General features: G+C 42.9%; 1 protein-coding gene and 1 non-coding gene across 10 annotated transcripts in view; one reads left to right on the forward strand and one right to left on the reverse strand.

The window, feature by feature from the left end:
• Window positions 1-18,583, reverse strand: part of Pkp4 (plakophilin 4) — a 247,223-nt gene that overhangs the window by 12,171 nt on the left and 216,469 nt on the right. For all 9 annotated transcript variants that reach the window (XM_004651863.3, XM_045147110.1, XM_045147109.1 and 6 more), the window contains 5 exons: window positions 10,005-10,188; window positions 6,636-6,753; window positions 4,758-4,949; window positions 4,406-4,579; window positions 1,050-1,200 (listed from right to left, as the gene is read on the reverse strand). In XM_004651863.3, coding sequence (XP_004651920.2) covers window positions 1,050-1,200; window positions 4,406-4,579; window positions 4,758-4,949; window positions 6,636-6,753; window positions 10,005-10,188 — 819 coding nt within the window. The remainder of the gene's footprint in view (window positions 1-1,049; window positions 1,201-4,405; window positions 4,580-4,757; window positions 4,950-6,635; window positions 6,754-10,004; window positions 10,189-18,583) is intronic.
• LOC123460350 lies at window positions 13,037-13,143 on the forward strand. Its single transcript, XR_006636915.1, has one exon. It is a non-coding gene; the product is annotated as a U6 spliceosomal RNA (small nuclear RNA).

Raw genomic sequence — 18,583 nt, forward strand, 5'->3', positions numbered from 1 at the left:
TAGGCCTGGCTCTCTTTACCTGTGACTGAGCTCAGTAGGCCCCTCAGCACCAGCAACTTTAGACACAGAGTCAGGTCCAAGTCAGTTGAGTGTGTTTGGTTTATATCAGTGTGAAATGGCCCTGACAAGAAAGTCTATCGCTAGTTCTGGGGAAGGAAATGAAGAGAGTGATTTGGGGGAGGGATAGTTCTTGGGACCAGAAGCTGGATCAAACAGCCCCAAACTCAATCCAGGAGATGCTTGGATCTTGTAAGGAAGGACTCTTTTTTCATGGATATAAGAAAAAGTGACCAGTGGAATAGTTCAAGTGCTCAAGTTGGGTCAACCAAACACACAACCTCGACTTAGCATTGGATGGTGAAATGCAAATGAAGTGTGATGGGTTATTCACGGTAAGCACAGGGATGTCCTGAGAGATGGCCAGTAGCCCTGGATTGCTTTTTCCTCAGAGGTAGAAACTTCCAGCACTCAGTGACACTGGCTCATTGCCTCTCGTGTGCTTGGTCTTTTTACATGTGTGGAAGATAACAGGTTCAAAGGTGTACGCCACCACACCTGGCTTCATTACCCTTGTCTTGGAGTGGCCTTGGAGTGGGCAATGGTTCTGCTCTGGGGTGAGTATTTGCACAGATTTGGGAAGGAAAAGCTATATAACATTCATCAGTTATTTTATTTAGAAGGTGCTAATGCTAGCAGATTATCAGCACAAATACTGGGAAAAGAGAATGAAAATGTTTTTGCTCTTGCTGAGGATGTAGACTTCTGGGAAGTAGAGATACCACACCTATCAAACGCTGGTATAATGTACAACAGAAATTGCTTGCTTTTCTGGAAGTTTACCTTCTCAGATCAATGTTTAATTAACAAACCTGCCTCTGGCCATAAAGGAATGGCCACAAAGTAGGGGATCCAAATATGCCAAGAAGCCTGTGACTACAGTTTAGGGCTCAGTTGAAAGTAATTTTAAATGCGATGCATATATAAATCAAGACTTTCAAGAGTACTGGAGCTGCTCTACTCTGTAGCTTAACTTTGTCACTACAACATACCTATGAGTTCCTTGTTGCGAACATCTAGTGCCATGTTCCTCAAGGCAGTGGCCACAGAAGAGACGACTCTGTCGTTGTCCATCCTTAGAAGCTCGACAAGGATGGGGAGCCCTTTTTCCTTTCGGACAGCTGCCCGGATGTATGCGGCAAACTAGTGAGCAAAATAAGGTATCAACAATATTAACACAGGGTTCTTCTCTCATATGTTACTGCCATCTAAAAATGCTATTTCCAGGACAAGAGCTAATGAATTAAATGTTTTCTTTCCAATTGAGATGAAATCAGTAGTGTTATGGTCTGGGAGACATATAGGCTGGAATGACTGATTTAAAAAGAAATCCCAAAGCCTGAAGATCTCAAATCACCATCTGTCAGATATTTTTTGTATAGAACAGAGAAGGAAGTGATTACTTTCTATCTCAGATACAGGAACATGATTAAAGGAGGGCAGTCTGTTTTCCTCACAGTTGGCCCCACGCCAGGTCCAGAGGCTATAAATAGGATAACAGCCATAGTAACCCTTCAGTACACAGTAAAGAGGAGTCTGCCTCCTTGAGTTATTTATTTACTTTTCTGTATTCCCTGCAACAAATATTTAGAGTTCAGTAACCTGTCAAATAAATTGCTTGGAAAAATCCCTCGTCACAGAAGAAAGGGAATTCTCCAGAAACATAAAGCATCATAATTCATACATACCAGCAACAAGTATATAGTCACTTCTTGTGCATCATATGGACTGGACATGGATGCTCAGTTATCAGTGAAGCAACCACCACCACATCAAAAGTAACATTAGAAAACTGGATCTTTAATTGTGTTTTGAGCTTTAGCTGACATTTTTACCAATGCAAATCACCCCTTAAAATCAAGACCATTAAAGCCGGGTGTGGTGGCACACGCCTTTAATCCCAGCACTCGGGAGGCAGAGGTAGGAGGATTACAGTGAGTTCAAGGCCACTCTGAGACTACAGAGTTAATTCCAGGTCAGCCTGGACCAGAGTGAGGCCCTACCTCGAAAAACAAAACAAAACAAAACAAAAAAAAAAAATCAAGACCATTAAAAGACATTGCTTATGGGACATCTAAAATTTTCTGCAGTGCCCAGGACATGAGTACAAAGATCTACCAGCCCTTTGAACTGCTGTGAACATTGTGATCATGCGATTGACTACTTTGGCTCTTAAATTCTAACAGAATAGATCACTTTAATAATATATGTAAGAGGAAAGGATGCCTTTCAAAGATCTGATTAACATTTTTTATAAGAAACAATACTCTTATTTTCCAAATCAAATGAAATCCACAGAGGGGAAATCGAGTGCATGGTTTGCTACTAGAGAAACCACTCAGGGAGTCTGACGACTTTCTGAACCTGCAGGACTAATTCCTTCCTTGCGGTCCTTCCAGCTCAGCTTCTCCGCCAACAGTCCCCACTATAGCCTTGATCATCTTGCTTTCTTAATGAGGGTCTAATATTTGACTCGCGCCTTTCAATACTTTGAAATCTCTTAAATATAATATTTATATTTTCTTTTATCTTTGTATTTTTTTGGTGTGTATAGGAAAATTGTGAATTATTGGTCCTCACTTTGCACCTGTTTGAGGCAGGTCTCTTGTTCACTGCTGTGTTTGTCAGGCTTGCTGGCCCAGTCCTAGGGTGTTTTCCTGCTTTGGCTTCCCATATTGCCTCAGGCCATTACAGAGTAATTCAGGTACTTATGCTTGTACCATCCCACTGTTTACATGTTAAACAAGCTTGTCAGGTGACTCTCAGTCACTGAATGATCCCAGAAATGAAATTCTCAAAAACCCAAATTACACCAATTTTAAGTTAGTGCCATTTTAATCATCTAATATCCCTAGTCCTCCCAACCACCTTAATATTAACTGCACAGCAACAGATGAAAACTGAAGACAAGGTTCCTAGAGCTCAGCTTACAAGTGGAGGGCAAGGATTGAGACCCAGCACTTAGCACTCAGTTACTTTTCTTTGGAACAACAAAATACCAGAGTCAATATGGCTGTCACCTATAGGAAACAACCACACCCAGGCCTGTTGGCAGTGTCCACAGTCACAGATACTAGTGTCCAAAAGATCCTCATTTTGGTGGTGGTGGTAGGGCAAATAGCCATGAACAAGCACCACAACAACTCTTCTAAAATAACTTTATAAGAAAGTTTCTTGTGACGTTTCAGACAGGACTGCCTTTGAAGCTACAAGATGACACTTAAAATTCGAGAACAGGTAAAAAAGAAACCTTGGTAACAACAGGAAACTACTTTTAATCAAGTTCTCACATGGATAAAGAGGACACATGTCCTGTGTTCTCTAAGGGTCTGAGAGGAGCAGAGAGCTGTCATCTCCTTTCCCCACAAACTGAGCCACATCTACTCAAACCACGATCCCATCATCCCTGGCTTCCACACGGAGCCCCAGGCTTTACTTTTCCTTGATTCCTCTTTCGGTATGGCCCCAGAGTATCCACACCCGCTTGTCTCTGTCAATCATGTGCTGAAACCTTTTGGTTCTACCTTGTCCATGGATGTCTAAGCTTGAATATGATGGCCAGCTCCAGCCCAGCCACTTCTTTGGTCTTCTGCCTTGGTGTCCAGCCTGCAGATTGGACCCTCATATCAGACCTGTCTCCTGCTGGCCCTTTTATCTGCATCGTCTGCTCTCTACCTCCACCCTCTGACCTTGCTGGCATAGCTTGGTTCTTTCTTACACAAACTGTCCATCACTGCTCCATTCCACTTCCCTCCCCACTCTCTCCTTGCCAGGCTGTTGTCGACATCCTCTCATAGCACATATCCTGTGGACATGGTCCTGTACTCCAGGGTCTGTTTGCTCACTCCCCTTCAGATTCTCATGGGAAGGCCTGAGTGTGTGTCAGACATGGCAAGAATGCAGGTACACATGTGCCATGGCATAAGCATGGAGGTCAGAAGGCAACCTTGAGTGTTATTTGTCATCTTTCACTTCATTTTTCTTAAGGCAAGGTCTCTCGTTTTGCAACTGTGTTCACCAGGCTAGCTGCTGCCTCAGCTTGTAGGGATTCTCCTGTCTCCATCTCTCATCTCACTGCAGGCGCTCTGGGATTACAGACACTTAATGCTACAATGTCCGACTTTATGTGGCTGGGTGCTGGGGATCTGATCTCGGGTGCTCACACTTTCGAGATAAGCATTTATTCACTAAGCCATCTTCCAGAGTTGATCCCCTGTGTGACACCATGTTTCCTTTCTCTTCATTGCCTCCCATGTACAAACACTGCAAACTAGTGTATCTCCTTTTCACCCACCATGGCTCATTTGGCCCAAATGGTAGAAGTGTCAACAAAAGGAAGACAACCCACCTTCCAGTTACCAGCGGAGAGGTTCTGAAGAGATCCGGCAGAGCCTTCCAATGTGGCTGGGTTGGAACTTTCTGCTAGAAGAGTCAGATATGGTTTTACCACTGATGGGTGCCACAGCATCTCAACCCCTTTGGGGGACTTTGACAGTCCTGGAATAGGTCCAACTCCATCCCACTGAAAGACAAACAGAGCAAACTCAGTGAAAACAAAATGAGCAAGATCTCCCGCCCTAGGACCATTTATCTCTGCTGGATGCTGGATGCTATGTAGAATGTTTACTTGCCAAATACGTTATTTCTTACTCCCAGAGAAATAAAACTATACAGAGTTTCATTTGAAATAAAATGCTAACTTGATCCTCTTGTGGAGTCCTCTTTTTCTTTTTCTTCTTCTTCCCCCAGCAGCTTGGTTCAGAGTCTTTGCTGGGAGACTCTTTTCCCAGCAAGTCATCTAGCTCATTCAGTCCCAGCAGCCGGGCCTGAGGGACTTCCAGCTCCAGCCGATACGACAGGTTCCTCAGGGTGCAAACACAATTCTCCACTGTCTGAAACGCAGCATAGCATATGATTAAAATCAGCATGCAAAATGCTTCTGCACCACATGCACCAGCAGGAAGTAAACGAAGAACATGAAGGTATTGCTTATTTATTTATGGAATCTGGAATAATCCACAGAAAGAACTGTGGTTCTGGAATTTTTGTGGGATACTCAAACGACAGGGCGCAGAGCTGTCCTCAGTACAACCAAGATTCTGGGTTTGTGAGTAAGATGTGGGAGGCTCTGGCCCAAAGTCTGCATCAGGCCTGCTGTAGAGACTACACTGAACACAGAATGGCCGGGTCTCACCCTACCCACTACCACAGATCCTCAGAAGGACAAGAGGACCATTGTCTGGGACCAGCCCTGCCTGTAATTCCCTCCTCAATTTCCCATCCCCCCTTCCCTCAGGAATACACTGACTTTTTTTTTCTGTTGACACTTTTCCTGTCTACATTACACGCTCTTTTGCCCCCACCCCCACCAGGTAGGGTCTCATTCTAGCCCAGGTTGACTTGGAACTCACTATGCAGTCTCAGGCTGTCCTCAAACTTACAGCACTCCTCCTACCTCTGCCTTCCAAGTACTGGGATTAAAAGTGTGGGCCACTATGTTCAGGACAAAGGGAGGGAGGGAGGGAGAGAGAGAATGGGTGTACCAGGGCTGCTAGCTGCTGCAAACGCACTCTAGACACATGCGCCATGTTATGCATCTGGCATTATATGGGTACTGAACTTGGGTTATTAGACCTTATAGGCAAGTGCTTTTGCCTTAACCGCTGAGCAATGTCTCCAGCCCCTACTGTGTTCTTTAAAGTCTGTTATCTATCACACAGTTAACTTAGAAGAGGGCATCATCCAACTGTTACTTCAATTTGGAGTGTCAAAAACCAAGTTTAACTTTTGCTTACCTAGCAAATACCCCCTTCCCAACTTGTTTCCTTTGCTCAGTTTCAGTTACAGGCAGGTCTTTTGGTTCAATGGGGCTTAAATAAAATTTTAGCTCTCACCTGGACCCCCTTTCACACTTTCTTCCCAACCCAGCTACTCATCATCCTTTTCTCTATGAGACTCTTCTTTGTGATCCAACATCTACCAATGGCTTCTTCTTGTCTAGCCCTTCCTGGCATCATGGACTAGGCCCACCTTTGAGCTCTATCTTCCTACCTTCCTTAGTCCCTGAGGCAGACTGTGTTTGGTTGTCACAGTGGGTGAAGAATGGAAGATGCCCTAAGCTCAGAAGGGATGAAGGAGGCAGGAGGGCTTGTTTTGGTTAAGGGGTTCATGCTGGAAGGAAGACATGGAGAAGTTGTATTAAAAGTGGAAGGGCTGAGGCCAGGGGTTACAGTGCCTTGAGTGGAATGGCCACATGTAGGATGATCTGGGTCTAGAAGTAATGGAAGCAGCAATGAAAAAACCGTGTAGAGGATATCACCTGGAAAAAGAGCCTCTAGGAACCACAGAGAAAGCCTGGCCTGGGCTAGGTCCTCATCACATGGAGACTCTGTTTTCACAGGTTTGGAGCTATTTTTTTTTTCTTTAAAGTTGCTGTGTCCCTATCAACCTATAATTATTTAGACTGACTCATCCATTGATTCTGAGGGTAGCCTCAGGATTTCAGTGTGTGTACAGCATGCACTAGGCACCTGCTATCACCTGCTACTGTGTCCTCATGTGGCTAAGAAGGCACTGACCTTGCTGTCGTACTCAGATGTGTTCACGCATGTGTGGATCACATACAACAGTGAGTCAACCAGTCCCTCACAGGATCGCATCTGCTTCCGTGCTTCCTCTCCTGCAGAACTCAGGTTCCTGAATGACCAGAGACACATGAGAGCTGATGAAATCAACCACTTACTCATTAGCCCCGAAGCTTGACATCGATGATCCTGAAGAATGGTGGCTGAGAGCAGCCACTTCAAATGGCTTGTGAGGCTCTGGAGCCAAGCTCTCAACTGTGGCCAGCTCTCCATTATCCACACAAGCAGAAGAGAACTGAACTGAACTGTGTTCTTCTCATGACAAGCCATGGTTAGTCCTCTACAGTCATGATTTAGCAGCTAACTACCTTAGGGCTTTGATGAGGAAAAAATGAGTTGTAAATTAAGGCAAACAAACAAGTGTCTGTCACATAGAAGGCACAATGCATGTCACCCATGGTGGTTCAGTGTGTGTTCCATGTGAGGCCACCAGATCCCTGCAGCCCTGGACCTGTTCTACCTACCACAATGTTTTGCATGCAGCAGCTGAACAGAGGAAACTTTTCACTTCCTGCACAAAAAATGTCAAGTTAAATACAGATGCTGATGTTAAAACTTTTTCATAAGTCAGCATGGTTGCAAACACCAGTAAACTCAGCACTTGGAAGACAGAGGCAAGGAGGATAAGGAGTTCAAGCTGGCCTTAGCTACATAGTGAGTTTAAGGCCAGCCTGGGCAATATGAGACTTTGCCTCAAAATATTTACCAACCAACAAATCTCCTCCCCCTACAACTTTTTTTTTTCTTTTTTTTTTTTTTCCTGAGGCAGGATCTCACTCTAGTCCAGGCTGACCTGGAATTCACTTTGTAGTCTCAAGGTGAACTTGAACTCATGGCAATCCACCTACTTCTGCCTCCCGAGTGCTGGAATTAAAGACGTAAGCTACCACGCCCAGCTCCCCTACAAGTTTTAAGTATTAGAAAAAACCGAGAAATAATTTCGGGTATCATTCATACCTAATTTTTGATATCAATTTGCCCTCCAAAATTGTTGTCAAATTATAAGGGTCCACTTTATGTTCCATTAACAAGGATTTTAGGATAACACTAAAATTATACAAATTGAGAATTTATAAACTTGGACTAACGCAGAATATTTGTTCATGATTCATTTTACTTTCTTTTTCTGTAACCAAACAGACAATGCATCCTGTGGTCCTTCCTGTGTTTCTATCTTGCTTCCTCTTGGTAGCTCTCTCATGTAATAGCGGACCTTTTCCTTTTCACTGTGCGCTATGGCTCTCCATCTTAACCTCTTGACAGTATGTGTCCCTGGCTTCAACTTTCATCCCTTCTTCCATCTTTGCATGGTGGTTTTGCTATATCCTATGGCCTGGACTACTAGGCATCTCTTTGGCCCTGACCTGCTTTAACTCCAGGCACATGTACCTAACTGCTTTAGCCAATATGGTTTCTCACAAAGAACATGGTAAAAAAAAAACCTCTTAGCTGCTCAGGGCCCACCTTTGTTCTCCCCTCTTCTGGTAGCACCTCCACTCAGCAGATCGGACAAAGACTCTGATGTTCCCTTTGTTTCCATCTTCTCCCCATTCTTTATATTCAACCCATCAGCAAGTCCTATTAGGCCTTCCTCAACAAGACAACACAAATCTGCCTATTTCTCTGCAGCTCCTGAACCAGGCACTTGTGTCATTTGTCTGGATCATTTAACAGTCTTACTTGCCCATACTCCATCTTCCACATAGTAGGAACACTTGTTCCTGTGAATTCTTGCTTAAAATTGTGTCATGGCTTCTCATGGCACTCAGAATAAAGTGAAAAGTTCCAATCAACAAAATCTGGTGTGATATGTAGCCACTGTGCCCTTGACTAACTTAAGTTACACTACAAGCTCATTCTTACCATGGGGCCCTTACATTAATCACTTGCTTGGCTTGGGACACTTGTGTCCCTAACCCCCAGCCCTCAGAAGAGTGGCAGCTTTTGTGGTATTTCAGATATAGGTTTAAATTTCACATTGGTAACCACCATAGTAGCCATCAATAACCCTTACATCATCCTTTTAGGTTTTTATGGCTCCTCCTGTCATTTTCTTGTTCCCTATTTGTGTCATCCTCGCTAGACAGTGGCTCCCTCACAGCTGGTGTCCAATCTGCCTTGTTGCTCCCTGGTATCATCCAGGTGACATTCAACAAGAGTTACATGGAGCCATGTGGGGGCCAAGGTCATGCCCTGGCAGGTTGGCCGAGGAGGGGTGGCACCTCTCTGGATCCAGGGTGGAAGAGGATGAGCTGTTGTTGCCTTCTGATGGACAGGCGACAGGGCCCATCTTGGTGCGGACATGTGAGTCAGGAGGAGCTAGATTCTTCATGTCGGTTTTCTGGGCTCTTCACCTTGACATGTTCTGTGACATGAATGGGCTGGGGCCCCAGTAGCCCTCTGTTACAGTGTGGGGACACTTGGGATCAGCAGCACTGGCTCTCTCCCTCATGAAGCTCTCTGCTGAGATGTTTCAATATCATTTTTTTTTCAGGGCTGGGGACTAAACCCAGGACCCTGTGCACAGGGTACTGGCCACCTGTATTCTATAGATGAGGAATTGAAGGCTCACAGTAGGGCTGGAAGCTGAGAGTTCCAGGTCACCCTGTCACTTTACACCTCAGGACTTCTGCATCAAGTGCCTGGAGCCATATGACACTGAGAAATAAGGTCACATGTGAGTGGATAAGCATTATTAGCAAATGGTGAGCTACATCACACACATGTGGAAGAGAACTACAGATTTTAAATGCTAAAGGAAACCACCAAAATAGCAGCATCTGAGTTTTTTGTTTATAAAACTCAAAACCAATGGCTGTTTACATTAATTATATAGCTCTTACATACCTTTAAAAGCAATCAGAACAATCTTTTCTAAAAACCCACAAATATACATTTAATAATCACATTTTGAGTTTAAACAAAAATAAGGTCATATATCAGCAATAAGAATGAGATAATCAGAAAATAGTGGAAAGCACTGGAATTTTGGTACTGAATTTAGACTGCAAGACCTTCCTGCTAACTCACAGTAGCATCATGAGATGGCCTCTGTGTGACCCCATGCCTATGCACACAAGGCTTTTCTCACAAAGTGAGGAAGTCCAGTGGTTCATGGTAAATGGTGAGCTGTATCACATATATGCAAAAGAGAATTATAGGTTTTAAATGCCACAGGGAACAACTACAAAATGATACTACAACCTCAGGAAGATGCTAATCAAAGGAAGTCTTATTATACAGCCACCTAACCTATGCCACACATTCTTTAATTACATAATTAACTGGAAAGAAACAACTTACCTCAGGCAACCTGTTGTATTCCGCAGAACTAGTGAAGTCTGAAATTTAATTTTATGATCATCATCAAAAGAAGAATTATTCCACCCAGAGTGGGGGACGATCACAGTGTTTGTGAGGGTGGAGAGGGCATCTCGGATGATTGTCATCTTTACTGCATCGCAGGAGGATAAATTCCAAAGAACTCCTGAAACAATGAGATGTCAAATATCACACCATTAGAGAGTCCACACAGCTTTAGAAAGAGATAAACTTATAGCCCATACTGAGATGAGGTCACCCTGTTTCGAATCCAATCTGACTTATATTTGCAGTAGTCTGGAGTGGGCCTGCTGGCAGTGCTGAATGTGTGTATGGATAGGAAGTACACTGTGGCTTCTGTGGGACTCTGTCCATCAGGAGAGGTAACTGTGAGTTCTGCAAAGCGAATTAAAAGTCAGGACTGGGATGGGGGTGGGGGATGTGAACAGACCAAGTAAGAGTCATGAATACACACATTTGCCATTCTTGTAAACTTGATTCCACTGCACTGTCTCTTCTCAATGGCTGTGATAAACATCTAGAGTGCAAGACTTGGAAAAACAGCTTTTTCTCAAAAGACTGGCATAGTTCTCTTTAGCAACCTTATTATTTTCTATTTTTATTTATTTACCTCTGTGGTTGCCAGGAAGCTCATGGTCTTTCAGTAACTTCACTATCATGGAGGTCGTTAAATTTGCTTTACTTCTTCTCATCAGATAAAGTGTAACTACTATTATCTTCCCTTTAAGACTTTTATTTCCATGTGCTTTAAGACTCTACATTGTCATTCCTTTTTAGATACAGGTAAAACTAGTAATAAATTAGAAATCATCCAGATTGTATTTCATGTTAGGACATCTAGGACAATGAAGCCTCTAGTATAATTTACCTCTAGAATAATTTACCTCACTAACCCTACTTAATTTCTGGGTAATTATGACTTACTCTTACAGCACATGCTTTTGAGTATTAGGAAACATCTGAGGTGGCATTTTCCTGAGTAAAGAGGAAAAGAGGTAGGGAGATGGTACAACTGTTTTTCAGGGTTCTACGCTCCTACTGTATGCTGGGCAAGCAGCTCGAGTCTTCACAGAGCTATCAGCACGTGGGCCCTGTGGACAGGGAGGAGCTGGAAAAATCTGCCCATGTCCATGAGCATGGTGTGCCTGTGAACATTGACTGATCAAGAGTCGGGCCAGAAACAACACTGAAAACTGCTGCTCTGGCGTGTCATGACCCAATGAGTTAGCCCAGAACCTGCCAGCTCATCTCGATTTGAGTGAGTAGTAGAGGAAGGAGAAGGGAGCACCTTTTCTCTTTAAGGGGGAAGGAAAGATTAATACAAAGGGCCAGAACTGAAGAACACAAAACATCAGCTTTCCCTGGTGCCTCATGCTGAGGAGGCAATACAATCCGTAATGGCTGATGCTGTGCTCCATCCCAGCCCTGTGTTCTGCTTTGCACCTGTGCCCACTCCTCTCTGATTTCTGAATCGCATCAGTTTGGTATCCCTACCTTCATTCTCTAAGGACTTTTGCCCTTTCTCTTCCCACCCCACCATAATCATAGCCGCTCAATGCCTTAGCTTCTGTGGTGGCGCATCTAGTTGGGCCCAGGGTATGTCATCCCCAGAGGGAGGGAATGGGATGGAAGAGGGACTTAGATAGGTCACAGTTAGGAAAAGTAAAGGCCTTTCTTTGTTTCCAAAGGCTTGTTCTGCTCACCATGATAGACCCTGGCTTATGTAAGTGTTTCATGACTCATACGCAGGGTCCCACTAAGAAGGTTGCATGTATACTCATGTGAGCTTAAGAGAACTTAATTTCTATCTCTGTGGAGGCTTAAAATTCATAATATTGTGATAGAAAGTGTTTGGGTACAATGACTGTGTTCTGGTGGTTTGACAGGATTTTCATAGGGGCATCTGAAACAGAACTGATAGCAGGGGTCTAGACTCTACCCAAGTGGCTCCAACATCATCCTTTTTATCTGTGCTCCACACTGGTCCTCACTATCTGTTCCTGTTTCAAGAACAGGTTTCCCATGTAGAAAACACTTGCTAAGTATCGTCTTAGGGAGAAGCACTGGAAAGCCCTGACCACAGACAGAACTGAAGAGCTCAGAAACAAGAAACAACTCTTTGCTGGTCTGTCCTGACAAGGTAACAGGAGAAGGGAGGGGAGGCAGAGACTGGGTCAAGGAGTAGCGGGGTGATATAACAGATGCTGCCACACGCATGGCTTTTATGTTTCCTGCTAACAAAGCAAGCCAGCCATACTCAACCCAGGGTGCCAGGAGGACTCCCTGGGTGCCTGAGCCAGCTATAGTGGCAGTGTGCAGGCCACAAGCCACTGATGGGTAATATGTTATTTCCTTACCTCCCTGCTGATACTTTTGTGACATGTGGTTTCTAATACTACTGGTATAATTCTCTTTCTGTCAAAGCCTTTCACGTTTCTCTCTTCAGAAAATTCAACTCTTGGAGGAGAGCTTCCTATTCTGGGAAGCCCCTTTCTTCTTCAGAATAAACGCATTACAGTCAAGTTAATGGTAAGGCATGGCTTCGGCGAAGCCCAGCCCTTTAGAGGCTATGGTACGTATCCAGTCATAGCCGCCCCTTAGTATCTGTGGTAGTTAGAATGGATGCCCCCCAACAGATTCTTATTTCCAGCCTTCTGGCTGGAGGAGGTATTACTGCGGGTGGATCTGTTCCCAGCTTAAGATATGCTGGGTGCTTGAGCTCTGCTTGACGTTCCTGGGGCGTGCCTGCTTCTGGTGCTGGTGGTGGTATTTTTCTCCCTGTGGTCCTATGAGAGGGGGCCAGCTTCTTCCGCCATGATGGAACTTCCCCTGGATCTGTAAGCTTTAATAAATCCCATTTTTCCCACAGCGGTATCATGTTTGGAAGTTCATCCAAGCAATGGATCCATGGATTGACTGGTTTAAGGTCCTCCACCACCCCAAGTTCCTGAAAGGTGCAGATGCTTATGTCCCTTTCAAAAATGGCAAGTACAGTGCTTGCTTCAGCAGCACATATACTAAAATTGGAATGATACAGAGAAGATTAGCATGGCCCCTGCGCAAGGATGACATGCAAATTCGTGAAGCGTTCCATATTTTTTTTTTAAAATGGCAAGTACAATACTTGTATATCTAGATTACATAATAACTGATACACTATAAATTTTGTATAAATAGTTACAGTGCATTTTTCATTTGCATTTTTACTGTTGTAGCCTGTTTGCTTTCTTGAATACCTTTGGTCCACTAATGGTTGATTTGTATATGTAGAATCTGCAGATATGGATGGCCATGTGTTCATCTGTACAAAAAATCATCGACTGGACTGGAGGGATGATGTGGTGGTTATGGCACTTTCTTGCAAGCCTCACGGCCCAGATTCAAATCCTCAGCACCCACATAAAGCCAGGTGCACAAAGTGGCGAATGCATCTGGTGTTTGTTTCCAGGGGCTGGAGGCCCCGGTGTGACCATTCTCTCTCCCTGCCTGCTTGCAAAAAATAAAAAAAAAAAAATTTAAAAGCTTAAAAGAATCAGAAACTGAGCTGAGGAGATGGTTTAGCAGATAAAGTGCTTTGGTACATAAGCATGTATACCTGAGTTTGGAGCTCCAGAACTCACATGAGAAAGCTGGATGCTATAGTGGGCATTTGCAATCCCAGCACACCTATGGTGAATGGGAGTTGGAGATATGAGAATCTCCTGAAAGCTTGTGGGGCCAGCTTTCCTGGAAAATACAGCTATGGTCAGAGATCCTGCCTCACACCAGGTGGAAAGTGAGGACAGACATCAAGGCTGTCCTTTTACATCCACAACATGTGCCATGGCATGTGTGTGCATATACAGACATAGCTCAAAAACATTAAAAACTAAAACGTTTTATTTTAACTTTAAAAAGTTTAAAAGCCCTTTACCTCTTAAACAATTAAGCAACAAGTATCATAAATTTTTGATGAAATCACAACTAAGAAGAGAGGTGGTTTTTCTGGATGAAAAATTCTTGAATGCCCCTGGAAAGCATGGTCTTGCAGTTTTTGCCTTCATTCCTGGCTACTTCTGAGTCCTACCTCTGGCAAGAGGATATTTTGCAAATTTGAGGATTCCCTTGGTTTGCTGAGCTACTACTAGAATTTTATCCCATTTTTTTTTTCCTTATTCTTCCCAGGCATTCAGAATGGCCAGGAGAGTCGTATGTCATTCTATAGTTTACTGTTAGCTAATTTGGGACTGAACATAGTATCAGTGGCCACAAATTATGAACAAAAGCAATGTCACCATTTGTGGTGGCTTTATTCTGGGTTGTGCCTTGTGTACTCAAGAGGCAAGAAGTCCCAAGTGAATTATCTTTCCCACCTGATCACTTCCCCTTGTGTTGCTTCTTGAAATAGTTTTCAAAAGCATCTTTAAGGTCTGTAACTGCAGATAGAAGGCCAGAACAATGTTCTAGATCTTTAGCAGAATCTGACAGTATATATTTGCTTTCCTTTCACACTGACATTATCATCTTAGCATGGGAATGGTAGGATCTTGTTGCTGCTCCAGCTCCCGGAATCAGAAGAGTTATACCAACACACCAGAAATCTCACCCCTCAGACTGTGAGGCAAAGGAGCAGTGATGCCGAAATATAAAATGGACAATTGTTTAAAAAACATGTTCTCTTCAGTAGACAAGCTGACTATGGTATTCTGAAATGATTTATTGATTATAAAACAAATCTACATTTGAAATTCAGGCTTTCATTTCTGCAATTAGGAAATAGGATTCTATTTTTGCTATGTATGTGGAGTTTGAGGGACCGAAACACAGGCACTTTTATGATCCCAGTGAAGGCTCTACATATTAGCCCCCTCACTCTGCACTTGACATGTCACACAGAATGACATTTACTGGGATTGAACTAGCTATTTCTCAACACTGAAGTAAATCTTAGGACACTAGTTTTTCTTTCCTACTTCATAATTCCCAAAGTACAGTCATGAAAAGTCAAAATAGCCAGTTCTGATCAACAAATACTGGATGAAAAATTAAATTTAAAAGCATTAGATATGGGATGATTAATTAGGCTTTTCTACTCAAAGCAAAAAGCATAATACTTTAGGCTGGCTAATAATATCTGTGCATGTTTCACCTTGCTGAGGTAGTAATACAACTATGCTCTCTCCACAGTCTGTCTAGGGCTTCCTTTAACAGGTCAGAAAGAATCTTGCAAGGGCCATAAGTAATGAACAGAAAATACACTGCCTCCCAGATAGATATAGCAAGAGTGATGAGAAAATGAAGAACTGTAAGACGGACATTCTTCACCAGCATGGTAATCCTCTAGCTCTGATACTTGAATGCAGAAAGTGACCCATACTTACATAGTGGCATATTCTATTATGTCCTTGTTCCCAAAGAAAAGTAAAAACTAGGATATTATTTGTTTTAGGAAGCTGGAGGGCTTATTTATCTTACTTTTTATTTTTAGAGAGAGCAAGACAGAGTGAGCAAGAGCATGCGCATGTGAAAGAGAGAATTGACATGCCAGGGCCTTAGCCACTGCAAGCAAAGTCAGACGCTGGTGCCACCTTGTGGGTATGTGCAACCTTGTGCTTTCCTCACCTTTGTGTGTCTGGCGAATGTGGGATTTGGAGAGTGGAACATGGGTCCTTAGGCTTTGCAGGCAAGCACTTTAACTGCTGAGCCATCTCTCCAGCCCTGGAGGCTTTATTTACTTTAAAGCAATTAGCTATTTATTGTGAGGACTAAGAATATACATATAAAAACTAATTTAGAAAATATTAGGAATCTTCATGCATATTACATAGAAAATGCTACTTATTCTCTACCACATAAAAAAGAGCACATAATTATGAGTAACCAGTAAGCAAAATGAAATACTGTCACGAGAGATGAAAGTTCATTTTCCCCACAGGGAATGAATAAAGTAATTAAAATACAATTCCACATAAATCCTATGCTGTAGAATTTTGAAAGCACTCATTTAAACTAGCTGTATAGCTATTCTAATAGCCAACTGATAATTTTATAGTCACATTAGAAACTGATTTTACTGATTAATTAAAATAATAGCAACTATTTGAAAAGTGTATTTTTTTTTTTTTTAAAGAACATTAAAAACCAACCAAATTACATTTGGAGCGTTTTTACTAGTAGCATAAATACACAACAGCCTACATACTTGTTTTTCTTTGATATAAAAGATAATATTAAACCATTAATTTCTGTATAGCATTCATGTTATGCCCTGCATCTTAATTAACAAAATTTAATTGTTTGTAGATATCATGCAAAGAAAAACTAATAGCCTAGAAAGCACCATGGCTCTTTAAACATCACTAGTTGCACCTTGGCATGTTGTCTTATGCGTCCCCTCACTCAGGGTCTGCTCTTGCTGTCCTTGCTTTAGTCATGTTCTTTCTCAGGAAGTGACAAAGTACAGAAAACTACTCCTGGCTTGGTGGTAGTTCAAGAATGTTAGAGGAGGCAAGAAAAGATGAGGAAGTGTCCTCTGTGTCCGGGGTCAGAGCCAGTGTCACGACACATAAGCTTTCTGAGGTCATGAACACTACCCAGTAGTGGCAGTCCACCAGTCCTGAGAATTCTGCACCCATGGGCTTGTTGGAATACGCTGGCGGCAATGTTGTAGTACAAATTCAATAGCCTGAGGGCTGCGTGTAAGGGTAAGGATAGGTGAGGGTTACATTTTGTTGATAACTAGGTAGGAAGGTAGGCCTCTAATCCAAGGGACTGGCCTGCTCCTAGCATGTCTCCATTGTTATTTCACAGCCAGCCTATAGCTGCAGTACTCAATACCTAGTGAAAACACACCTCTACACCTTTTCTGCAGTGGCTCCTCAAGTTCTCCCTTTATCTTCAGTGGGATTTCCATAAACTCCTATGGCTTTTGTTGGGTAACAGGTAATATCAATATGCCACTGTAACTACATCTTGCCACAATATGGCCACTCACTATCACCTGTTCATCTTAAATCTACGTATCTCATCTCTTGAAAATCTGCATTATTCCTGCCCAACCATACACAGTAACTGCAATGTGAAAATCCAAAATCTGACTGCTTCAAAACTTTGATTTCAGATGTTTTTGTTTGGGGATGCTTAATCAGTAAATTCCACGTAAATGGTCCAAAAATCTGAAAAGTCCTGAAATCACTTCTGATGTCAAGCATGTCAGGTAAAGGGATATTGGACTTGTATATAGAGCTGTGCTGTTTGTATGGCTATTAAGCAGTTGAAATGTGGTTAATCCAAATTGAGTTGTATAAAATATACATGATACTATGAATACTTGTAAAAAATCAATGTTATATATCTCATAATAAATTTTCCTATTGATTAAAAGCTGCCATATTCTCTAAATATTAGTTCAAATAAAATACATTATTAAGTTTCATTGCTGTTGGCCTTTTAAAAAATTATTTTTATTTTTTATCAGAGAAAGGGGGAGAGAGAGAATGAGCACGCCACAACCTCTAGCCACTGTAAACCAATTCCAGATGTGTGCACCCCCTTATGCATCTGGCTAATGTGAATCTTGGGGAATTGAACCTACGTCCTTTGGCTTTGCAGGCAAATACATTAACCACTAAACCATCCCTCCAGCTCGCTTTTGGCTTTTCTTTTTTTAAATTTATTTTTATTTTGATTTTTATTAGCATTTTCCATGATTATAAAAAAATATCCCATGGTAATTCCCTCCCCCACCCACACTTTCCCCTTTGAAATTCCATTCTCCATCATATTACCTCCCCATCTCAATCACTGTACTTACATATATACAATATCAACCTATTAAGTACCCTCCTCCCTAGCTTTTGGCCTTTCTTAATATGACTACTAGGCAACTCTGAATTCTACGTAGAGCTCAGATTATACTTCTGTTTTGTGGTGCTAGCAGAGATGTTCAATTGACATCAACCTCCTAGAAAGTTGCACAGGTGGCTGCTTGCTCTCACAAGGTCTTATGAAAAGGTTACAACACAGTTATGAAGGTAGTTTTGACATAGACAGGAAGGACAACGAGACTACTTGCATGCCTCATGTGCCAGGTTCTCCTCACCCCCTCGCAAGACCACAAAGCACGAGCACCCCATAGAGATCATTTGCTTGGGGTTGTGAAGCTGGATGGAAAACGACTGTGTACTCACCCAATACAGTGCCCCCTGTCTGGACAGTTTTGAAAATATTGCAGCTTCTGTTTAGTAGGACCGGAGACTACCACACTGGGCTATAGTGTGAAGGGCAAAGGCCAGTGAGAAGGTGCTGGGGGTGGTGGTCTCTGCTCATAGACTAGCTCTGAGGGAGGAGTCAGAGTGAGGAGGCTTGAGGCTGGGCTGGCTGGGAAGTTGGGCAGAGACCGCAGACCACTAGGTAGGGAGGTTTGAGATGTCAGCACAGCTGTTTATCACAGTGACGATGGTGAGGTAGATGAGCCAGGCACCATAGAGCTGATGTCCTGGGACAGTTGGTTTGGAGTAAGGAGTTGATGGGAAGGGCCTAAGTGGGGAGGGGAGACTGTT

This window comes from Jaculus jaculus, chromosome 4 (genome assembly GCF_020740685.1).
Source record: "Jaculus jaculus isolate mJacJac1 chromosome 4, mJacJac1.mat.Y.cur, whole genome shotgun sequence".
Lineage (NCBI taxonomy): Eukaryota > Metazoa > Chordata > Mammalia > Rodentia > Dipodidae > Jaculus > Jaculus jaculus.